Source organism: Microtus oregoni, unplaced genomic scaffold (genome assembly GCF_018167655.1).
Source record: "Microtus oregoni isolate MIOR12 unplaced genomic scaffold, Mior012 000045F_ref0000178, whole genome shotgun sequence".
NCBI classification, from domain to species: domain Eukaryota; kingdom Metazoa; phylum Chordata; class Mammalia; order Rodentia; family Cricetidae; genus Microtus; species Microtus oregoni.
Genome location: NW_024543219.1, coordinates 4,995,462 through 5,014,145, shown reverse-complemented (window position 1 = coordinate 5,014,145; position 18,684 = coordinate 4,995,462). Strand labels below are relative to the sequence as shown.

The 18,684-nt window shown below is 43.0% G+C and overlaps 1 protein-coding gene across 1 annotated transcript; it reads right to left on the bottom strand.

Moving 5' to 3' along the window:
- Positions 1 to 14,370: 14,370 nt before the first annotated feature.
- Positions 14,371 to 16,850, bottom strand: LOC121434873 (cathepsin G-like). The gene is made up of 5 exons (XM_041633891.1): positions 16,796 to 16,850; positions 15,926 to 16,067; positions 15,350 to 15,485; positions 14,902 to 15,156; positions 14,371 to 14,562 (listed from the first exon to the last, which is right to left on the bottom strand). The coding sequence occupies exons 1-5, from the start codon at positions 16,848 to 16,850 to the stop codon at positions 14,371 to 14,373; spliced, it is 780 nt and encodes a 259-aa protein (XP_041489825.1).
- Positions 16,851 to 18,684: the final 1,834 nt, after the last annotated feature.

Here is an 18,684-nt window from a genome sequence, read left to right as displayed (position 1 = left end):
GGATTAAGGAAGAAATAAAGAAAGAAATTAAAGTCTTCCTTGAATTCAATGAAAATAAAGAAACAACATACTCGAACTTATGGGACACTATGAAAGCAGTCCTGAGAGGAAAGTTCATAGCACTAAGTGCCCACCTAAAGAAAACAGAGAAAGCACATATTGGAGACTTAACAGCCCACTTGAAAGCTCTAGAAAAAAAAGAAGCAGACTCACCTAGGAGGAGTAGAAGACTGGAAATAATCAAACTGAGGGCTGAAATCAACAAAATAGAAACACAGAAAACAATCCAAAGAATCAATGAAACAAAAAGCTGGTTCCTGGAGAAAATGATCAAGATTGATAAACCCCTATCCAAACTAATCAAACGACAAAGAGAGAACACGCAAATTAATAAGATCAGAAATGAAAAGGGGGACATAACCACAGACACAGAGGAAATTCAGAGAGTCATTAGATTTTACTACAAAAGCCTGTATGCCACAAAACTGGAAAATGTAAAAGAAATGGACACGTTTTTAGATAAATACCATTTACCAATACTAAACCAGGAACAGGTGAACAATCTAAACAGACCTGTAAGTCGCGAAGAATTAGAAGCTGTTATCAAAAACCTCCCTACCAAAAAAAGCCCAGGACCAGATGGTTTCAATGCGGAATTCTACCAGAACTTCCAAGAAGACCTAATACCTATACTCCTTAATGTATTCCACAATATAGAAACAGAAGGGTCATTACCAAATTCCTTTTATGAAGCCACAATTACTCTGATACCAAAACCACTCAAAGACTCAACCAGGAAAGAGAACTACAGGCCATTCTCACTCATGAATATCGACGCAAAAATCCTCAACAAAATACTGGCAAATCGAATCTAAGAACACATTAGAAAAATTATCCATTATGATCAAGTAGGCGTCATTCCTGAGATGCAGGGCTGGTTCAACATACGAAAATCTATCAATGTAATCCAGCATATAAATAAACTGAAAGAAAATAACCATATGATCATTTCATTAGATGCTGTAAAAGGATTTGACAAAATTCAACATCCATTTATGTTAAAAGTCTTGGATAGATTAGGGATACAAGGGCCATACCTAAATATAATAAAAGCTATATACAGCAAGCCGACAGCTAACATCAAATTAAACGGAGAGAAACTCAAAGCCATCCCACTTAACTCAGGAACACGACAGGCTGTCCACTCTCGCCATACCTCTTCAATATAGTGCTTGAAGTTCTAGCAATAGCAATAAGACAACATAATGGGATCAAGGGGATTCGAATTGGAAAGGAAGAAGTTAAACTTTCGTTATTTGCAGATGATATGACAGTGTACTTAAGCGACTCCCAAAACTCCACCAAAGAACTTTTACAGCTGATAAACAGCTTTAGTAATGTGGCAGGATACAAGATCAACTCCAAAAAATCAGTCGCCCTCTTATACACAAAGGATATGGAAGCAGAGAGGGAAATCAGAGAAGCTTCACCATTCACAATAGCCACAAACAGCATAAAATATCTTGGGGTAAATCTAACCAAGGAAGTGAAAGATCTATTTGACAAGAACTTTAAGGTATTGAAGAAAGAAATTGAAGAGGATACCAAAAAATGGATGGACCTCCCTTGCTCTTGGATTGGGAGGATCAACATAGTAAAAATGGCAATTCTACCAAAGGCAATTTATAGATTCAATGCAATCCCCATCAAGATCCCATCAAAATTCTTCACAGATCTGGAGAGGACAATAACCAACTTTATATGGAAAAACAAAAAAACCCAGGATAGCCAAAACAATCCTATACAATAAAGGATCTTCTGGAGGCATTACCGTCCCTGACTTCAAACTCTATTACAGAGCTACAGTAATGAAAACAGTGTGGTACTGGCATAAAAACAGAGAAGTCGACCAATGGAATCATATAGAAGACCCGGATTTTATCCCACAAACCTATGAACACCTCATTTTTGATAAAGGAGCTAAAAGTATACAATGGAAGAAAGAAAGCATCTTCAACAAATAGTGCTGGCACAACTGGATGTCAACCTGTAGAAGAATGAAAATAGACCCATATCTATCACCGTGCGTAAAACTCAAGTCCAAATGGATTAAAGACCTCAATATCAGCCCGAACACACTGAACCTGATAGAAGAGAAAGTGGGAAATACCCTACAACAGATGGGCACAGGAGATCGCTTCCTATGTATAACCCCAGAAGCACAGACATTAAGGGCAACATTGAATAAATGGGACCTACTTAAACTGAGAAGCTACTGTAAAGCAAAGGACATTGTCACTAAGACACAAAGGCAACCTACTGACTGGGAGAAGATCTTCATTAACCCCGCAACAGACAAAGGTCTGATCTCCAAAATATATAGAGAACTCAAGAAACTCGACTTTAAAATGCTAATTAACCCAATTAAAAAATGGGGCACTGATCTGAACAGAGAATTCTCAACAGAAGAAGTTCAAATGGCCAAAAGACACTTAAGGTCGTGCTCAACTTCCTCAGCAATCAGGGAAATGCAAATCAAAACAACTTTGAGATATCATCTTACACCTGTCAGAATGGATAAAATCAAAAACACCAACGATAACCTTTGCTGGAGAGGCTGTGGAGGAAGGGGTACCCTCATCCATTGCTGGTGGGAATGCAATCTTGTGCAACCACTGTGGAAGTCAGTGTTTCGGTTTCTCAGTAAATTCGAGATCAACTTACCCTTGGACCCAGCAATACCACTCCTGGGAATATACCCAAGAGATTCTCTATCATATGACAAAAGTATTTGTTCAACTATGTTCATAGCAGTACTATTTGTAATAGCCAGAACCTGGAAACAACCTAGATGTCCTTCAATGGAAGAATGGATGAAGAAAGTATGGAATATATACACGCTAGAGTACTACGCTGCGGTAAAAAACAATGACTTCTCGAATTTTGCATGCAAATGGATGGAAATAGAAAACACTATCCTGAGTGAGGTGTCCCAGACCCAAAAAGATGAACATGGGATGTACTCGCTCATAATTGGTTTCTAGCCATAAATAAGGGCCACGGAGTCTACAATAGGTGAACCTAAAGAAGCTAAGTAAGAAGGTGAACCCAAGGAAAAACATATAGTTATCCTCTTGGCTAAGGGAAGTAGACCAAATTGCCGGGGAGAAAATTGGGATCTTGGTGGTGTGGTTGATGGGGGTAAGGGGAGATGGGAAGAGAAAAGGTAGAAGGGAAGGAGGGGGGACTTGGGGAAACAGGAGAATTGGGATAAAGGAAAGGTGGATAGGAGAGCACGGAACCACAATTCTTAGGTAAGGGAGCCACTTTAGGGTGGGCAAGAGACTTGACCCTAGAGGGGCTCCCAAGTGCTCAAGATGAGGTTCCCAGTTAGTTCCTTGGGCAGCTGAGGATTGGGAACCTGAAATGACCCTATCCTAGAGCAATACTGACGAATATCTTGCATATCATCATAGAACCTTCATCTGGTGATGGATAGAGGTAGAGACAGAGACCCACACAGGAGCACTGGACTGAACTCCCAAGGTCCCAATGATGAGCAGAAGGAGGGAGAACATGAGCAAAGAAGTCGGGACCATGAGGCGTGCACCCATCCACTGAGACAGTGGAGCTGATCTACGGGGAGCTCACCAAGGCCAGCTGGACTGTGACCGAAAAAGCATGGGATAAAACCGGACTCTCTGAACATGGCGAACAATGAGGGCTGATGAGATGCCAAGGACAATGGCACGGGGTTTTGATCCTACTTAATGTGCTGGCTTTGTGGGAGCCTAGCCAGTTTGGATGTTCACCTTCCTAGATATGGACGGAGGGGGGAGGACCTAGGACTTACCACAGGGCAGGGAACCAGGACTGCTCTGTGGACTGGAGAGGGAGGGGGAGAGGAGTGGGGGGAGGAGGAGAAGGGTGGGAGGAGGGGGAGAAGGGTGGGTGGAGGGGGAGGGAAATGGGAGGCTGGGAGGAGGTGGAAACTTGATTTTTGTTTATGTTTTTTTCTTCTTTTCTCAATAAAAAAAAATGTAAAAAGCAGATGACAATCTTTTAGTCTTCTGAAATCAAAGAAATATGGCATTGTATTTTAGCAAAATATATGTGAGGTTCATAATCTTTGTATGTTTATATTTTGAAGAAAACATCATATATATTTTGTATGGTAATATAATAAAAATGAGAAAGAAAATGATTTTCTGTACCACTTTGGAAACAACTCAAAATTATATTTTTTACAGGTCAATAATTCAATTTGTTCCACAATTAATTACTTAATGTCACAGAAAGTTTCTGATTATTTTTATTAATTGCATTTATTTACATATAAATTAAAAGGAATAGTATATAAAATATAAGCTTTCAAATAAACTCCTATCTGAAACACTTACATTAAAGTAGCCATATGCATACCTATTTATTATATATTCTGTTATTGTATTTGACTATTTGACTATTTTGGTCAGGTTGAAGAAATAGTGCCTGCCTACATGATATCTGTAGTATTAAGAACATGTCATGGTACGTTTTGGCTGTTTACGTCTGTCAATTGCCAGCATGAAGTTTTATCCCACTATTGCCTCATTATAAATGGGTACAGAGCACACGGTCTTGGGTAGGTAAGGAGGGAGGTGCAAAAGGGCTCCTGTAGATCAGGGACAGGGGGTGGCCTGTGATGCTGTCTGAGTAACCCACCCAATCTTGCGGCGTGGTCCACGTCACATAGGCCAGGAGGTTACGTTCAGTCGGGGCGGGTAGCTCTCTATTAACAGCTAATTGGGTGTGGGGTAGGCTCTGTCAATAGAAAGATTCTCAATACAATTGGGAAGTGGGGTTCTCTGCAGACTCCTCAGGACGATGGTTCCTGTAATAATTTTAGGAGGAAACGGCTCCTGACAGCTGTCATCTTTAGTCCTTTCTCTTTCTTTGTCTTGACACTCTTCTTTGTTCAGATATGGGAATGGGTGATATTTTAATTTGTTTTAGGCCTGGTATGGCGAGACCCTTTGCACTGTGGTCCAGCTTCTCCTGAGGAAACTCTTTCATGCCTTCACGCCACAAAGTGTTGAAGGGGTTACGCTGTCAAGCACCACAGTATTTCAACATAACAAGTAAAACAAGAGGAGCTAACTGAAAATTTGGTAATTACAGTCTAAGCTTCAATTTAAATTACTATAGTCGAGATAATGGGGCATCTGCAAAGGGAGAGATAACAAGGTCATGGGACTAAGATAAAGACATTAATAGACCTGGAAAATATAGTCAAAGAATGGTGGGGAACCTAGCCCCCAATGGGTCATCTAAGTCAAAGCTCCTGCATCTATGGCTCAGAGAATATCCTGAAAGAAAGGCTACAAAATTGTACTAGCCAGAATACCAGAAAGTCGAGTGTGAAACAGTCTCTCCTAGAAATGGCTGCATCAACAAGACCAGCAGCAACAGCAACATCAATGGACATGTTAACAAGGAAGGGGGAGATTTTGCCAGACCTGACCCTTAAACAAAGAACTACAAGCAGCTATTGACTGCAGTGCAAAGGAGAATTAGCGTCCCCTTACTGGTTGCCCAATTCAGAGTGGTTGTCCTTGAAACAGAGACAACAAACTCAGACCCAGCAGGTTATATTTATAACAATAACAGTTGGTGTGATGTGCTGGCTAATTTATGACAACTTGACATAGGCTAGAGTCATCTGAGAAGAGGGGCTATCAATTAAGACAATACCTCCTTAAACTGACTAGTAGGGAAGTCTGTAGGGCATTTTCTTAGTGATTAATGTGGCAGGGCCCAGCCCATTGTGGGTGGTAGTCCTGGGTTCTATAAGAAAGCAGTCTGAGCAAGCCATATAAATCAAGTCAGTAAGCATTTGTTCCTCCATGGCCTCTGTATTAGCTCCTGCCTCCAGGTTCCAGCTTTGAGTTTCTGTCCTGACTTCCTTCAGAGATGGAGTGTGACCTAAGAACTGTAAAATAAAATAATCTCTTTCCTCCCCATGTTGCTTTGGGTTATGGTGTTCATCACAGCAACAGAAACTCTAACTAAACAGATGTATAATCAACTTTCAATTACAAACTCAGTGAAAGACACTAATACAAGAACGAAAATCATGGCAAAGCCTGGGAGAACATTTGTAAAAGTTGAATCTAATAAAACAACTTTAAGAACACAATTGTCAAGTGGATTTAAAATAAAGCCATACCAAAAGAGTAAACCCAGCCAGGTGGTAGTGGCACACACCTTTAATCCCAGCATTCAAGAGACAGAGACAGGCAGATCACTGCATTCAAGGTCAGCATGGGCTACAGAGCAAGTTCCAGGGCAGCCATGGCTACACACAGAGACGCTATCTCAAAAAACAAAACAAAACAGTAAACCCCAATCAAAACAATGAATCCAAGACCAGAAATAACAGACACACAGACAAAGAGAAATAGGCCAGTGAGGAGTAACTCCACACCATATCCCCTTTAGGGGAATGGCATTTAAATGATCAATGAGAAACCACTGCACACCTCTTAGAATGGTCAGAATACAAACCGCTGCCAAAAATGTGGGGAAAGAACAACCAACAACAAAGGAATTTAAGAGTAGTTGAAATTCCATGATACTGTAATGATGAATACATGTATTGACTATGTCTCTTTGTCCAACCCAAAGTTATGATATTTGAACATGCCATGATGTAAACCATGCACTTTGATAGTGGTATATCAATGTAGGTTTATGGATTATACCGAAGGATTAACTTTGGTGGTGGATTTGATAGTGATTGAGGTTATGTGTGTAAGTTAGAAACATTTGGGTTAAAAAACATACTTCTACTTAAAGCATGGGATAAAACTGGACTCTCTGAGCATGGCGAACAATGAGGGCTGATGAGAAGCCAAGGACAATGGAACGGGGTTTTGAACCTACGTAATGTGCTGGCTTTGTGGGAGCCTAGCCAGTTTGGATGTTCACCTTCCTAGAAATGGATGGAGAGGGGAGGACCTAGGACTTACCACAGGGCAGGGAACCCTAACTGCTCTTTGGACTGGAGAGGGAGGGGGAGAGGAGTGGGGGGAGGAGGAGAAGGGTGGGAGGAGGGGGAGAAGGGTGGGAGGAGGGGGAGGGAAATGGGAGGCTGGGAGGAGGTGGAAACTTGTTTCTTTTTTTCTCCTTTTCTCAATAAAAAATGGAAAAAAAACATACTTCTACTTAAATATTTAATATGACTCTATAAAAACAGCTCTAAATATTAAATACATTTTTAAAAAACCCACACCATAACATTAAATATATTGGTAAATTGTTAGGTGCTGTTTAGGCTTGTGAAAAGTACACTGGGCATGAGGAGGACTTCCCTTGTAGTTACTCAATCGTGTTTATTTCAAAGATCATTCAAAAATCTTTGTTCTGGAGCATTTTGGTTCTCTAATACTGAGCCAGGGAGAGAGGTAAACAGCAAACAGCTCAGGGCCTTAAAACCACTCTGCCACTGAGAGCAGCTAGAAGGCTTGCAACAGTGTTCACTCTAGTTTACTCCACAGTATAAAAATGTCTGTGTTGGGAATAGCTGACAGGCAACTCATCCATGAAGAAAATTCCCTATATAATCAGGACTCCAGCTAATTGCTGCAAGACTCCCTAGTAGGTATTTTTAAGATTGTTTTATTTAGTACGTACATGGTGTTTTTTATTTATTTCATATACATGTCTGCATCGATGCCTGTCAGCCAGAAGAAGACACCGGATCTCATTACAGACGGTCGTCAGTTGCCATGTGGTTGCTGGGAATTGAACTCAGGACCTCTGGAAAGCGCAGCCAGTGCTTTTAACCTCTGAGTCACCTCTCCAGCCCTTCCCCTAGTCGATTTCTGCTGGATATTAAAGGCACAAATTTAACGAAGTCACTTTTGCTTGCTCTTTGGTGCACAGCTGTGCAAGTGTTGGCTTGATTTCACATTCCCAAGCAGAGGAGAGGAGGCTTAGAAGTTGTCATCTGCCTTCACAGTGGCTCCTCTGGCCAGGGACTGGATGGTGCTTTATCTCCTGCTTGACTCTGAGTGACACCAAACTAAAGAAAAGAGCCACCATGCCTCTACACCCTGCTGTTGTGTGGGTCCTGCACTTGGTGTTCCCTACACTTGGGAGTTTCATGGCTGTTTCCCCTTAGACAAGGTGGTCATAAGTGTGATTACGTCTGGAATAGAGGATGCCAGCTTGAGTTATTTTTGTTTTCTGCTCAGATGTAACTACTTCTAAAGTAGTAACTTGTTATAGCAGAATCTTCAAGAGAAACTCGTATGTTTCTCATTGTTGAAATGGTTTGGCGAGATGCCATACCTGGTCATAACGTATCCTAGGTTATTTGCTTTTGAAATTTAAAATTTTTGATTATAATTTAATTACAATATTTCTCTCCTAGCCTTCCTATACACCCCCTGCTCTCCTTCAAATTCATGGCCTTTTTTTAAAAAAAAACTAATTGTTCTTTTGTTTGTCTATGTATTTGTATACGTATATGTTTTTAAATACAAAGGCCAAGACTGTATAATGTTGCTAGCATGTATGTTTTCAGGATCATTTGGCACTGGCTACCTCTTCGGCTCCCAGCTTTCCTCAGTTGCCTGTAGTCCTTTGTGTAGGGCTGAGGCCTCCTGGGCTTTTCCTCATCTGTTTTGGCATGTTTATTGCTGTCCCCTTGTTTACATTGCATTTGGACAGTCATGTTGGGGAGACTTGATGGTGTAGCTTCTGTTGTTACTAGGAGACACAATCTCACAGCTAACACCCTGGTCCTCGGGCTCTTACAATCTTTCTGGCTCTTCTGTAATGTTCCCTGAGCCTTGGGTGCAGGAATGTTTTGGTGATGTATCTACTTGTACTGGGCTCCACAATTTGGCATATTGGTTGGATGTGTCTTCCTGTAGTGGTCTCTGTTGCAAAGGGAAGTTCCTTTGATGAGCGGTGACGATGACACTTATCAGAAGGGAAGGAAGTCTTGGTCCCAAAGGCTCTTATATTTTTGAAGACATGTTGAAATAATTGTGATGAAATAAAAGAATGAAAATGGTTTTAACCATTCTGGGAGACAGACCACCTAAATTCGAACTTCCATCATTCTTCATTTGGCTGAAATGCCTATATAGTCAAGACATTTCTTAGACTTTTATTTTTGACAGAGATGTTTCCTTGAACTGTTGAAGTCATCCCTGCTGTGTCTCCTGGGCTCCACTCCCGCTCATAACGATCTACGATACCAGGGACAGTGCCCTTAGTCTCAGTCACAGTCCTTTTTCTCTGTCTCTTTAGTAGTTCAAATGTAGAGTTATAGCAATAGATTCCTGAAGGTAACCAGGCAGCTCAAACCCTACCACTGCTGGAGATGGAACACTGATAACCAGCTCAGAGGCAGGATGTGAGACCACATGGTCTTATGTGCAACATTCTCTCCAGGACATGTCAGGGGACCTGGAGGCCCACACAAATACAAATTTGGAAGAAAAATGGTTGTCAGAAGCAAACTTTCCTAGTAGAGGAGCCCTGCTTTGTCAGCGTAGACAAGGCAGCCCAGAATCTGCAGTGTACTTGCTGGGATCTATGATGGTCACTCTCTCGACTGGGACTATATCTGTATGTCCTTAATTATCCTTTTTTAAAGGGATAATTTTGTTTCATCGAATAATTCACTTATGGATGAAATATTTCACATTAAGACCAATGAATGTATGTAATTTCTTGTAGAAGGGTGGGGCTTTAATCTCTTTCTTTTGTCCTCTAAGGTAATTCCTAATTTGATCCATGGGCCAAGACCATCAGCAGGGTCATGTGAAATGATACTAGTAGAACATTGGTGCTACAATGAAAGTTGTGATATTTATACTAGAATTGAATATTCTTGCCTTTATAGTGATTTTAATTTTTTTGACTAAGATATAATCACATCACTTCCCCCCTTTCCTTTCCCTCTCCCCAACGCCTCTTATGTACTCCCTTGCTTCTTCTCATATTCTTAGCCTATTCTTCTTTCTTGTTGTTAAATATTTACTTTTCTTTATGTGTATGTGTGTTGCATGTGGTGGGGGATGGATGATAACATAGGATCGCCTAGAGCAGGAGTTACAGGCGGTTGTGAATTGCCTGATGTGGGGGCTGGAAACCAAACACAGGTCCTTTGGAAGAGCAGTAAGCACTCTTAACCACACTGAGTCATCCTCCAGACCCAAAGCCTCTTTTCTTTAATTATTATTGTTACATTGCACAAATGCCTAAATACATGAACGTAACCTGTTGAGTTCCTTTAGTGTTGCTCACATGCATGGGATTTCAAGGCTGACCACTTGGCGCTGTATAACCAATCGGAGGCTCAACCCTGAGGAAGACTATTTCTCTTGCTCTCAGCATTCCTTAGTGGCTTATAGTTCTTCCTTTAGGGTTGGAGCCCCGTGAAATTCCCCTCTTCCATGTTAGCTTGTCTATTGGTATCTGTTACATGTTCAGCTCTTGTAGAAGCAGCCATATTGTTGAGGTAAGTGAAGCTTCCCTGTCATTTCTAGGAGACACAGTTGCACAGAATATTTTCTGATTCTCTGCTCTTACAATATTTTTGCCTCCTCTTCTGAGATATTTCCTGAACCTTAGGTTCAGGAGTTGTGTTGTAGATGTATCTACTGGGGCTGGGCACCCCATGATCCTTTGTTCTCTGTGTTTTGAAGAATTGTGACTTTTTGTAATGGCCTTTGTCTATAGAAAAAAAAGAGGCTTCTTTGATGAGGGATGAAAGCTATACTTACCCATGGGTATGAGGATAAGTATTTAGAATGCAGTCAGGAATTATGCTGGTTTAGTGAAGTAGTGGCAGTAGGTTCTCCTCTAAGATCCGTGACCTAACTAGCTCCAGGGAGTTGGTTAGATTTCCAGTACCAAGCATGATTTTCCTCCTGTTGAATAGGTATTGGTTACTTCCAGGATGTAAGTGCCACTATTTCACCCTTAGGGATATATTGTTACGATGGTCCTTGTTGTAGTTCATACGGTGTCGCAGCTGGGTAGGACTATTGGCTGCTCCCCTCCTTCGTCAGCACACAGAGCACCTTCCACTACTACCATACCAAGTTCTTAAGGAGGAAACTCTCAAGTTAGAGTCAGCTTAGATCCACTGAGTCCTGTTTCCAAAGCACATGGTGTCTTAGTTACTTTCCAGATCTGGGAGACAACTAAGAACAACAGAAATAACCAACATTGTTTTAGGAGTCTCTTGGACATCCCTGATCAACAATTCAAAAGGAAATCAAAACTCACGTGCCTAGCACTGAGTTTTTTGTTAGAGAGTATGTGGCTCTTGAGGCAAACACTGTCAGCTCAAAAGATATAACTTCATTTAAACTATATGTGTAAATGTATACATGTACACTTACTCATATTATATGTAATTTTATGTAAGTAAATAATAATATGGATCCTAATTCCAGCTAATCTTATGTCAATTTACCATACAAACTAGAGTTAACTGAAAGAAGGAACCTTTGATTAAGAAAATGCTTCTGTAAGGTCTGGCTGTAAGGCATTTTCTCTCTGTTTTTGAGACAAGATTCCTCTGTGTATCCTTGGAACCTCTCCTAGAACTTGCTCTGTAGACCAGGCTGGCCTTGAACTCACAGAGATACACCTGCCTCTGCATCCTGTGTGCTGGGATTAAAGGTATGCAACCCCACCACCCAGAAAGGCATTTTCTTAATGATTGATGGGAGAGGGCCTAACCCCTTGTGGGTAGTGGCATCCTTGGGCTAGTAGTGTTGGGTTCTATAAGAAAACAAGCACCCCTCCATGGTCTCTGCATCAGTTCCTGCTTGCAGGTTCTTGCCTTATTTGAGTTCCTGTCTTGATTTCCTTTGATGGTGAACAGCAATATGGAAGTGTAAGCTAAACAAACTCTTTCTTCCCCAACTTTGTTTTTGGTCATGGTGTTTCAGTGCAACAATAGAAATCCTAACCAAGACAGTCCTTATGGCTCTCCAAACATCCTTAGTATTATTTTTCCCTCCTCCCTCCCTCCCTCTTCTGCATCAACCCCTTCTCTCGTCTCTCCCTGATAAAACCCTCCCCTACTTTTTCCAATTTCCTTATATTGACTTTTCATCTAGGCTTCATCCTAAGAGACTCTGAGGACAATGCCCAAGGATCTGTGAGTACAGATTAAGATCACCCCAATACCAGGTCATTAAGCATCTGTCATGCTCACCACTGCATCTCCAGAGCCAACACGGCCCTGGAAATTGGCTGCTTCTCACAAAACCACTTATGTCTTGAAGAAGGGTGGACACAGCATTCCAAGCCCCTCTTACACAGAAGGCAGAAGAAGCACGGGTGTTCATCAGGCAGGGGTGTGTCTCAGAAGCAAGGCTGACAGCTATGAACAGAGGGATGGACTGATGGACATTGAGACTGGCGAATGACGGTAGTGCGTATGTTTTGAACCTTGGATAGATGCCCAGGACCCCACTTAGAATCTTCTTTGCTGAGATATAAGATAGACTATCATCAAAGGAATACCCTGCCGTTACCACTGTTGCAACATATGCTTAAAATGGCATTGAGACTCTTCACCAGGGAGGTGTGAGAGACACAGTGGGAACAGACGATGGTGTAGAGAGTGATCTCCTGGGCCCTTGGGCCCTTCAGATATGTTTGCTCCATGGTGCACACGGATTTGGTCATGAGAAGAACACAAGATTGGGCATCTGGGCCCTCAATCCCATTTCCCTTCAGAGGAGAATTCCTTCACAGCCTAGACCCACCTATGTGAGTGGGTCAGGACCCCAAGGGAGACTTTAAGAACTGAATAGATGTGAGTGTGCCTTGTGTCTGGAGTGGTGTGCTAAAGACCATGCAAACAGCAAAGGAGAGTGAAGGTGAGACCAGAGCCTGCAGCAGCTCGTGGGAACTAGGCATTAGGACCTTAGGGAGTTGTAGAAACCTTTCTAAATGGAAGTCAGATCTCAGAAACTACCTTGGAAGTGCTGATAGGAATGGGGGGAACATGCAAGGAGGTGGGGTTGCCCCTGGGTTTTCTTACTATTGAGTCTGGAACTAAAGTAGTTCAGATAGCAAATATCCAACAGTCAAGTGTAATAATATTTTGATGTAGGAGAAAACCGTCAAGGCCAGTTCTGTGCAATGACTTTAAGAAGTTTAAAGTCTGGTCTCAGATTATCTAAGGACCTCCATAATCCTTTATTCAATGTAGACAGCCATAGAAACATTATTCTTTTAGTCAGTGTTTTGTGTGCCGTTTTATGTAACTTCAGAGTACTAAAGTTCTGGAGCACATCTTCATCACTGAAAATGAAACACTGGTCTGTAACACAGCCTGTTGGCATGATGGGAGGTTTTAGACAAGGACTTCCCTCTTTGATGGACACTGCCTTGCTTCTCCCTTCACTTTTGTGACTTGTGCTCCTATGAACATTGGCGTTTGTTTGAACATACCGATGTTCTGTTGGTTCCTCTCACCCAGAACATGTGTCGTTTAATCTTTAGCATCTGTATGCATTTAAGGTTTATTTTTTTAGTGTGGTGTAAGGAATTGATCCAATATTATCTTTTCCCTATCAAAACAACTATCTGGTTGCCCTAATACCACTTATTGAAAGTTTATGGCTCTCATGGGTTTGGGAATTGTCTTATATTAAATGAGGGCTTTAATGAGATTTCAACTCTGCCCTTTAATCAAGCTTATCTGTCTGCTTAGGACAGCACTGAGGAGGTGGGTTTCAGGGAGAGAGATCCTTGCCCAGGGGAGAGAAGTGGAGTCCGAGAGCGAGATGGGGGAGAAAGGCAGGCTATGAGTTAAGGAAGGGAGGACGCTCACCTCCATCCCAGGCTGTGGGTAGATGACAGGTTTAGTTTGTTATCGGAAAGAAAACTCCTTTTCTGAAGGAACTTCACTCTTCGCCTTCCCCATCTACCTATAGACTTTCACTCTATCCAGGCAGAGGTCACTGGAGAATGAGTGTTCATACTCCTTCAGCACTGATGCATCAAACCTAATCCCCATTTAACAGAGGTTAACTGAGAGGTGATAGGTTATGAGAGATGAAACTTTGTGAATGGTCACCCTATTAAGAGACCCCACGGAATCCCCTGCCCTTTCCAGGGCATGAAAACACTGGAAGGAGACAGCTGTGATCTTGTGCCCCTCATCAGACACCGAATGAATGGTGTCCCGACTTTGGACTTCCCAGCCTCTCAAACACAGCAAAATTAAAATTTCTGTTGTTTAGAATACCACTGCATAGTATTTTGACATAGGAGTTCAAACAAGTTAAGACACCACTAAATGATGTTTAATTAAACAAAATTTACATTCTCCATGTGACATTAACCAAAACTATGGAAATCCCCTGGAGCTCGTCCCTGATGCCGTGGTGCAAGGCGTCTCATCGTTCTCTTTATCCAGGGAATGAAGCTCTGGATCTTGGTGAATACAGCTGGAGGAATGCCATTGCTGTCTCCATAGGAGACAATGCCCTGGACCACATTGTTACATACCAGAGGACCACCAGAATCGCCCTGTGGAGCAGAGGAGGGAAAGGACATGAAGCTTGCTGCCCTGCCATTCTGGCACCAGTGGGTGGAGCCCTTGGTTGCCTGTGTGTTGGGGATGGATATTTGATGGGCTTGTCGAGGCAAGCCCCTGGGTCTTTTAGCTGTTGGACTTCAGGCCTGGTTAAAGTTGACGACTCCAGCTCTCTCCATCAGGGGACCTTCACCTTCCCCATTAAAGTACATTGTGGGCCTTCCTGTCATTCCTGAACAGGAAGTACCCTAAGGCAGGAAGACTGGCCTTGCTGTCCTGTCAGCCCTGAGCCCTTTGTCCCAAGAAATACTGGTGGGCATTCATACTCTTACCCTGAAGGCAGACTTCCTTTCTCTTGGGTTCCCCACACAGATCTGAGTCTGGCTGTTGTAGTTGTTGAAGCGATTGCTGCACTTTTGGTCCCTCTGCACCCTTAGCTGCACCTCCTGGAGTACATCTGTTCTCATGTTCCTGCTCACTAGGCCCCAGCCAGCCACTGTGCACAAATCCCCTGGCCGCAGACGGTTTCTGCGCTGAGGCAGAGCCACGGGCCTCACGGCTTTATTCTTCCGGATTCTTCTTGTCAGCTGTCAGGAGGAATGGAGGCATTCCAGCTCAGTTGGCACCCCGACACACACGCACACTCGGGGATTTTCTGTCCTCACCACCACCCTGGAACCCTGTCCCCACTTCCTTCTCAACAGTCCCCAAACACAGAAAAGTCACAGAACCAAGAGGAAGCCAGTAAGGCTGGAGAGTCAGAGGTCTGGCAGGCAGTACCTGAAGCAACATGATGTCGTTGCGGAATTTGTCTGGATCATAATCAGGATGGGGGATAGCTCTGAGCACAGGGATGTGTTGCTGGGTCCTTTCTTGCCTCTGGATGTTGTGAGCTCCCAGGGTGACATTTATGGAACTGCAAAAGAAAAGTTGGACTAGAGGTAGATATGAGATCCAGCCGTTCGGCAGGGCAGACGAATGGACTAAGGACAGGAAAACCACAGCTGGAAAGAATGGGGGACACGGGAAGGCTCTAGGCCTGGGCCCTGCCTGCTGTTTCTCAGAAATCTCAACTGGGGACAGCAGATTGAACAGAAATAGTGTGAATTCATAGTTAGCACCCAGCCTGTACCTTCTACCTCCTTCTCCTCATCGTCGTATACCTTTTGATCACATCTCCTTTTCTCCGTATCAACACCGGCTTCTTACCTCCCTCCTCCCACTCCTGTCTTGTCTCTAGAATTAAAGGCAGAACCTTTTATTATAACTACACTTAATTAGAATTGCATACATTCAGGAGGCTCAGAGGAGGAAATTGGGGGACTTTGGCTTCCTGGGAAGCTCCTGGGTTCTCACCTTCCCAAGCAGTGGGCCGCTGTCATGACAAAGTCTTCTCGCACCAGAAACCCTCCACAAGCACTTTCTGGACTCTGGATCAGAAGGAAAGCCATGTAGGGGCGGGAGTGGGGCCTGGCTTCTCGGCCTCCAATGATCTTTCCTGCAAGGAAGCACCGGGACTTACACGTGTGTCTGAGAGTCTGCAGACAGAACCACCTGTGTGTGTGGAGGGGGAGCTTTAGGAAGGCTGAGAGGCAGAAAGCACTGGGTGAGGGGCTTTAAAAAGCCTCAGGGGCATGATACAGGGAGCTGTGTGGACATCAGGCGCAGGAAGAAACCTCCAAGTCTCTGCAGAAATTACTCCTTGCCCTTCAGTCCTTTGTGCCGTCCTTCTCCAAATGGAGAACAGTGTTTGTTCCACACAAGTCTGGCCCTGGGCTCAGGTATTGAGGAAGGATGTTTCCCCAAGGTATGAGCTTTCCCTGTTCCCTGGTATCTTCCCCAGAGAGCATCCCATGTCCCAGAGTGCACCTCCTGATATCATGGGACTAGATATGAGTCTAGACTAGAGCTGATGGGACTTTTACAGCTGAGTTCTTTTCTCTGGGCTTTGGTATACAGGCTTCTGAATAAATTTATGTAGAAAATATTTATACAGTACTTTCTATATGTGGGGGCCAATAACAAGACTCTCATACATTAGCCAATTTAACTGCCATAGCAACGCTGTGAGGCAGTATTAATATTATCCACATTTTATAGATAAGAAAACTGAGGAAATGTGTGTTCAGTTAACTTGCTCACTAATACAGAGTTAAAATTGCCACAGAAGTCTAGTGCTAGTATATAGGATGAGATCAGATCTCTGAGGTGTGGCTGGTCACTCACCTGCCTCATCTCCTTGGAGTAGAATAAAAATCAACAGGAGCAGGAGTGGCTGCATCTTTCCAGAACCATGCGTTGTTTAGTCAGTTGCTGCTTGAACTCCTCTCTGCCAGACTTTTATCCCCCACGGAGAGGAAGGAAGGAGTGCTGGGAAGTCCCGGTCCCACTTTCCAGCTTCTGTGACAGGTTTCATCACCCAAAGCTTCCTAGGAGGTTTGCACACCAACTGCCAGTGATCTAGGAGAAGAGGGAGTCGACCAAGCCAGTGTGGCATCCCACATAGCTGCCATGTCAGTGCTGACAGCAAGTAGGAACCAAGTCCACTGTGCATTTAACAATTCAGGGAAACTAGTGGCTACTTCCTTCTCTCCCTCTCCTTGTGGGGTTAGAGTTACAATTGACATTCAATGACTGTCAATTCATATATGTATTCAGAGAACAAATAGGGAGGGAGGGAGGAGGGAGGGAAGGAGGGAGGGAGGGAGAGAGGGAGGGAGGGAAGGAGGTATTAAACAGCTCAGGATGGCTTCAGTATGGCTATATGGTTCAGGATGACCTTTATTTTTTTTTAATGTCTGATGTTCCTGGCTCTATTCCTGACTGCCAAGACTGCTGGAATTCACCACCATGTCGGCTTTATGAGGTGTTGGGGACCAAGCCTACAGTCTCACGCATAGTAGGCAATCACTCTACCAACTGAGCTAAAGCCCCCCTTTTCTGGATTCCTTACTCACGTGTGTTTACTAATGTCCAAGGCCAAGGGTGAGAAAAAGATGGCGGGTGTGGTGGGAGATATGGGCGAAGACAAAGGAAAAGTCAAAGAGGGGAGAAGAGAAATGAAGCCTGCTCGCCTTCATCCTCTGAGATCCTTACTGCTCCCACTTCTTTCTAGATCCTTACCTTTGTATTGGGATATTTCATTTTAGTGATGTCTCAACATTTTATTTGTTTTAGAAATGTTCTTTGGATTTTTTTTAAAAAGGATAAAAAGCCTGTATACACAGAAAAAAGAGGCATCAAAGTCACACACCCAGTTATGTAAATAAAGGTGTACACTGGTCATTTTATACCAGTAGCAAGAGATTTCATGTCAACCGAAAACAACAAGAAGCATAGCTGTTTAACATGTCCCCAAAATGGAAAAGCCTGAGAACTCACTGTGCAGGAGCTATCTTCAGGCCCAAACTGAAGTAAGAGTCTAGACGGAAGCTACTGATGTCTAAGATACCAGCATCACCACCCATCCATAGATATAAACCCAAAGGAAGCTCACATCCAAGGAGGGCACAGCTGCATCTCTCTGAGCAGCAGTATTGGGACAGCCTCAGCCTAGGAAGACTTGGGAACAGTAACTCGTGGGATGTTCTATATTAGGACAGCTACAAATATAACTGAACATTTGTCTCTTCCACGTATGTAGAAAACGTTAGAAAGGGCCCAAGAAGAAAACACTTAGTATGATCATGTTTATATAAAGCTCAATTTTAGCACAATGTGTGACTTTATGTCTAGAAGTTTACACACAAGAGAAAAGAACATACAAGAGCAGGAAAGCTGCATCAAGTCAGAATGGTGACTTTTCTAGGGTTGGAGGGGAGAATCATAGAGGGTTTCTAGAAAATGGCTTCACCTCCTGACATAAAATGCAGTAATCGCCTCCTAAGTATTCTTTCAATGGTATGCATAGACTCTGTAGACTTCCCAATGTGTGTGTGTGTGTGTGTGTGTGTGTGTGTGAATGTGTGTGTGTGTGGTGTTGGAGAGAACATTTGAGTAAAGAGGAGACTAGTCTAATAGATCAAAGTACATATCTTTAAAACATTTTAATTTTAACAAAAATTGTGGTTTGAAGAAGCAAGACTGTTGATATATTTCACAATATCTATGGGCAG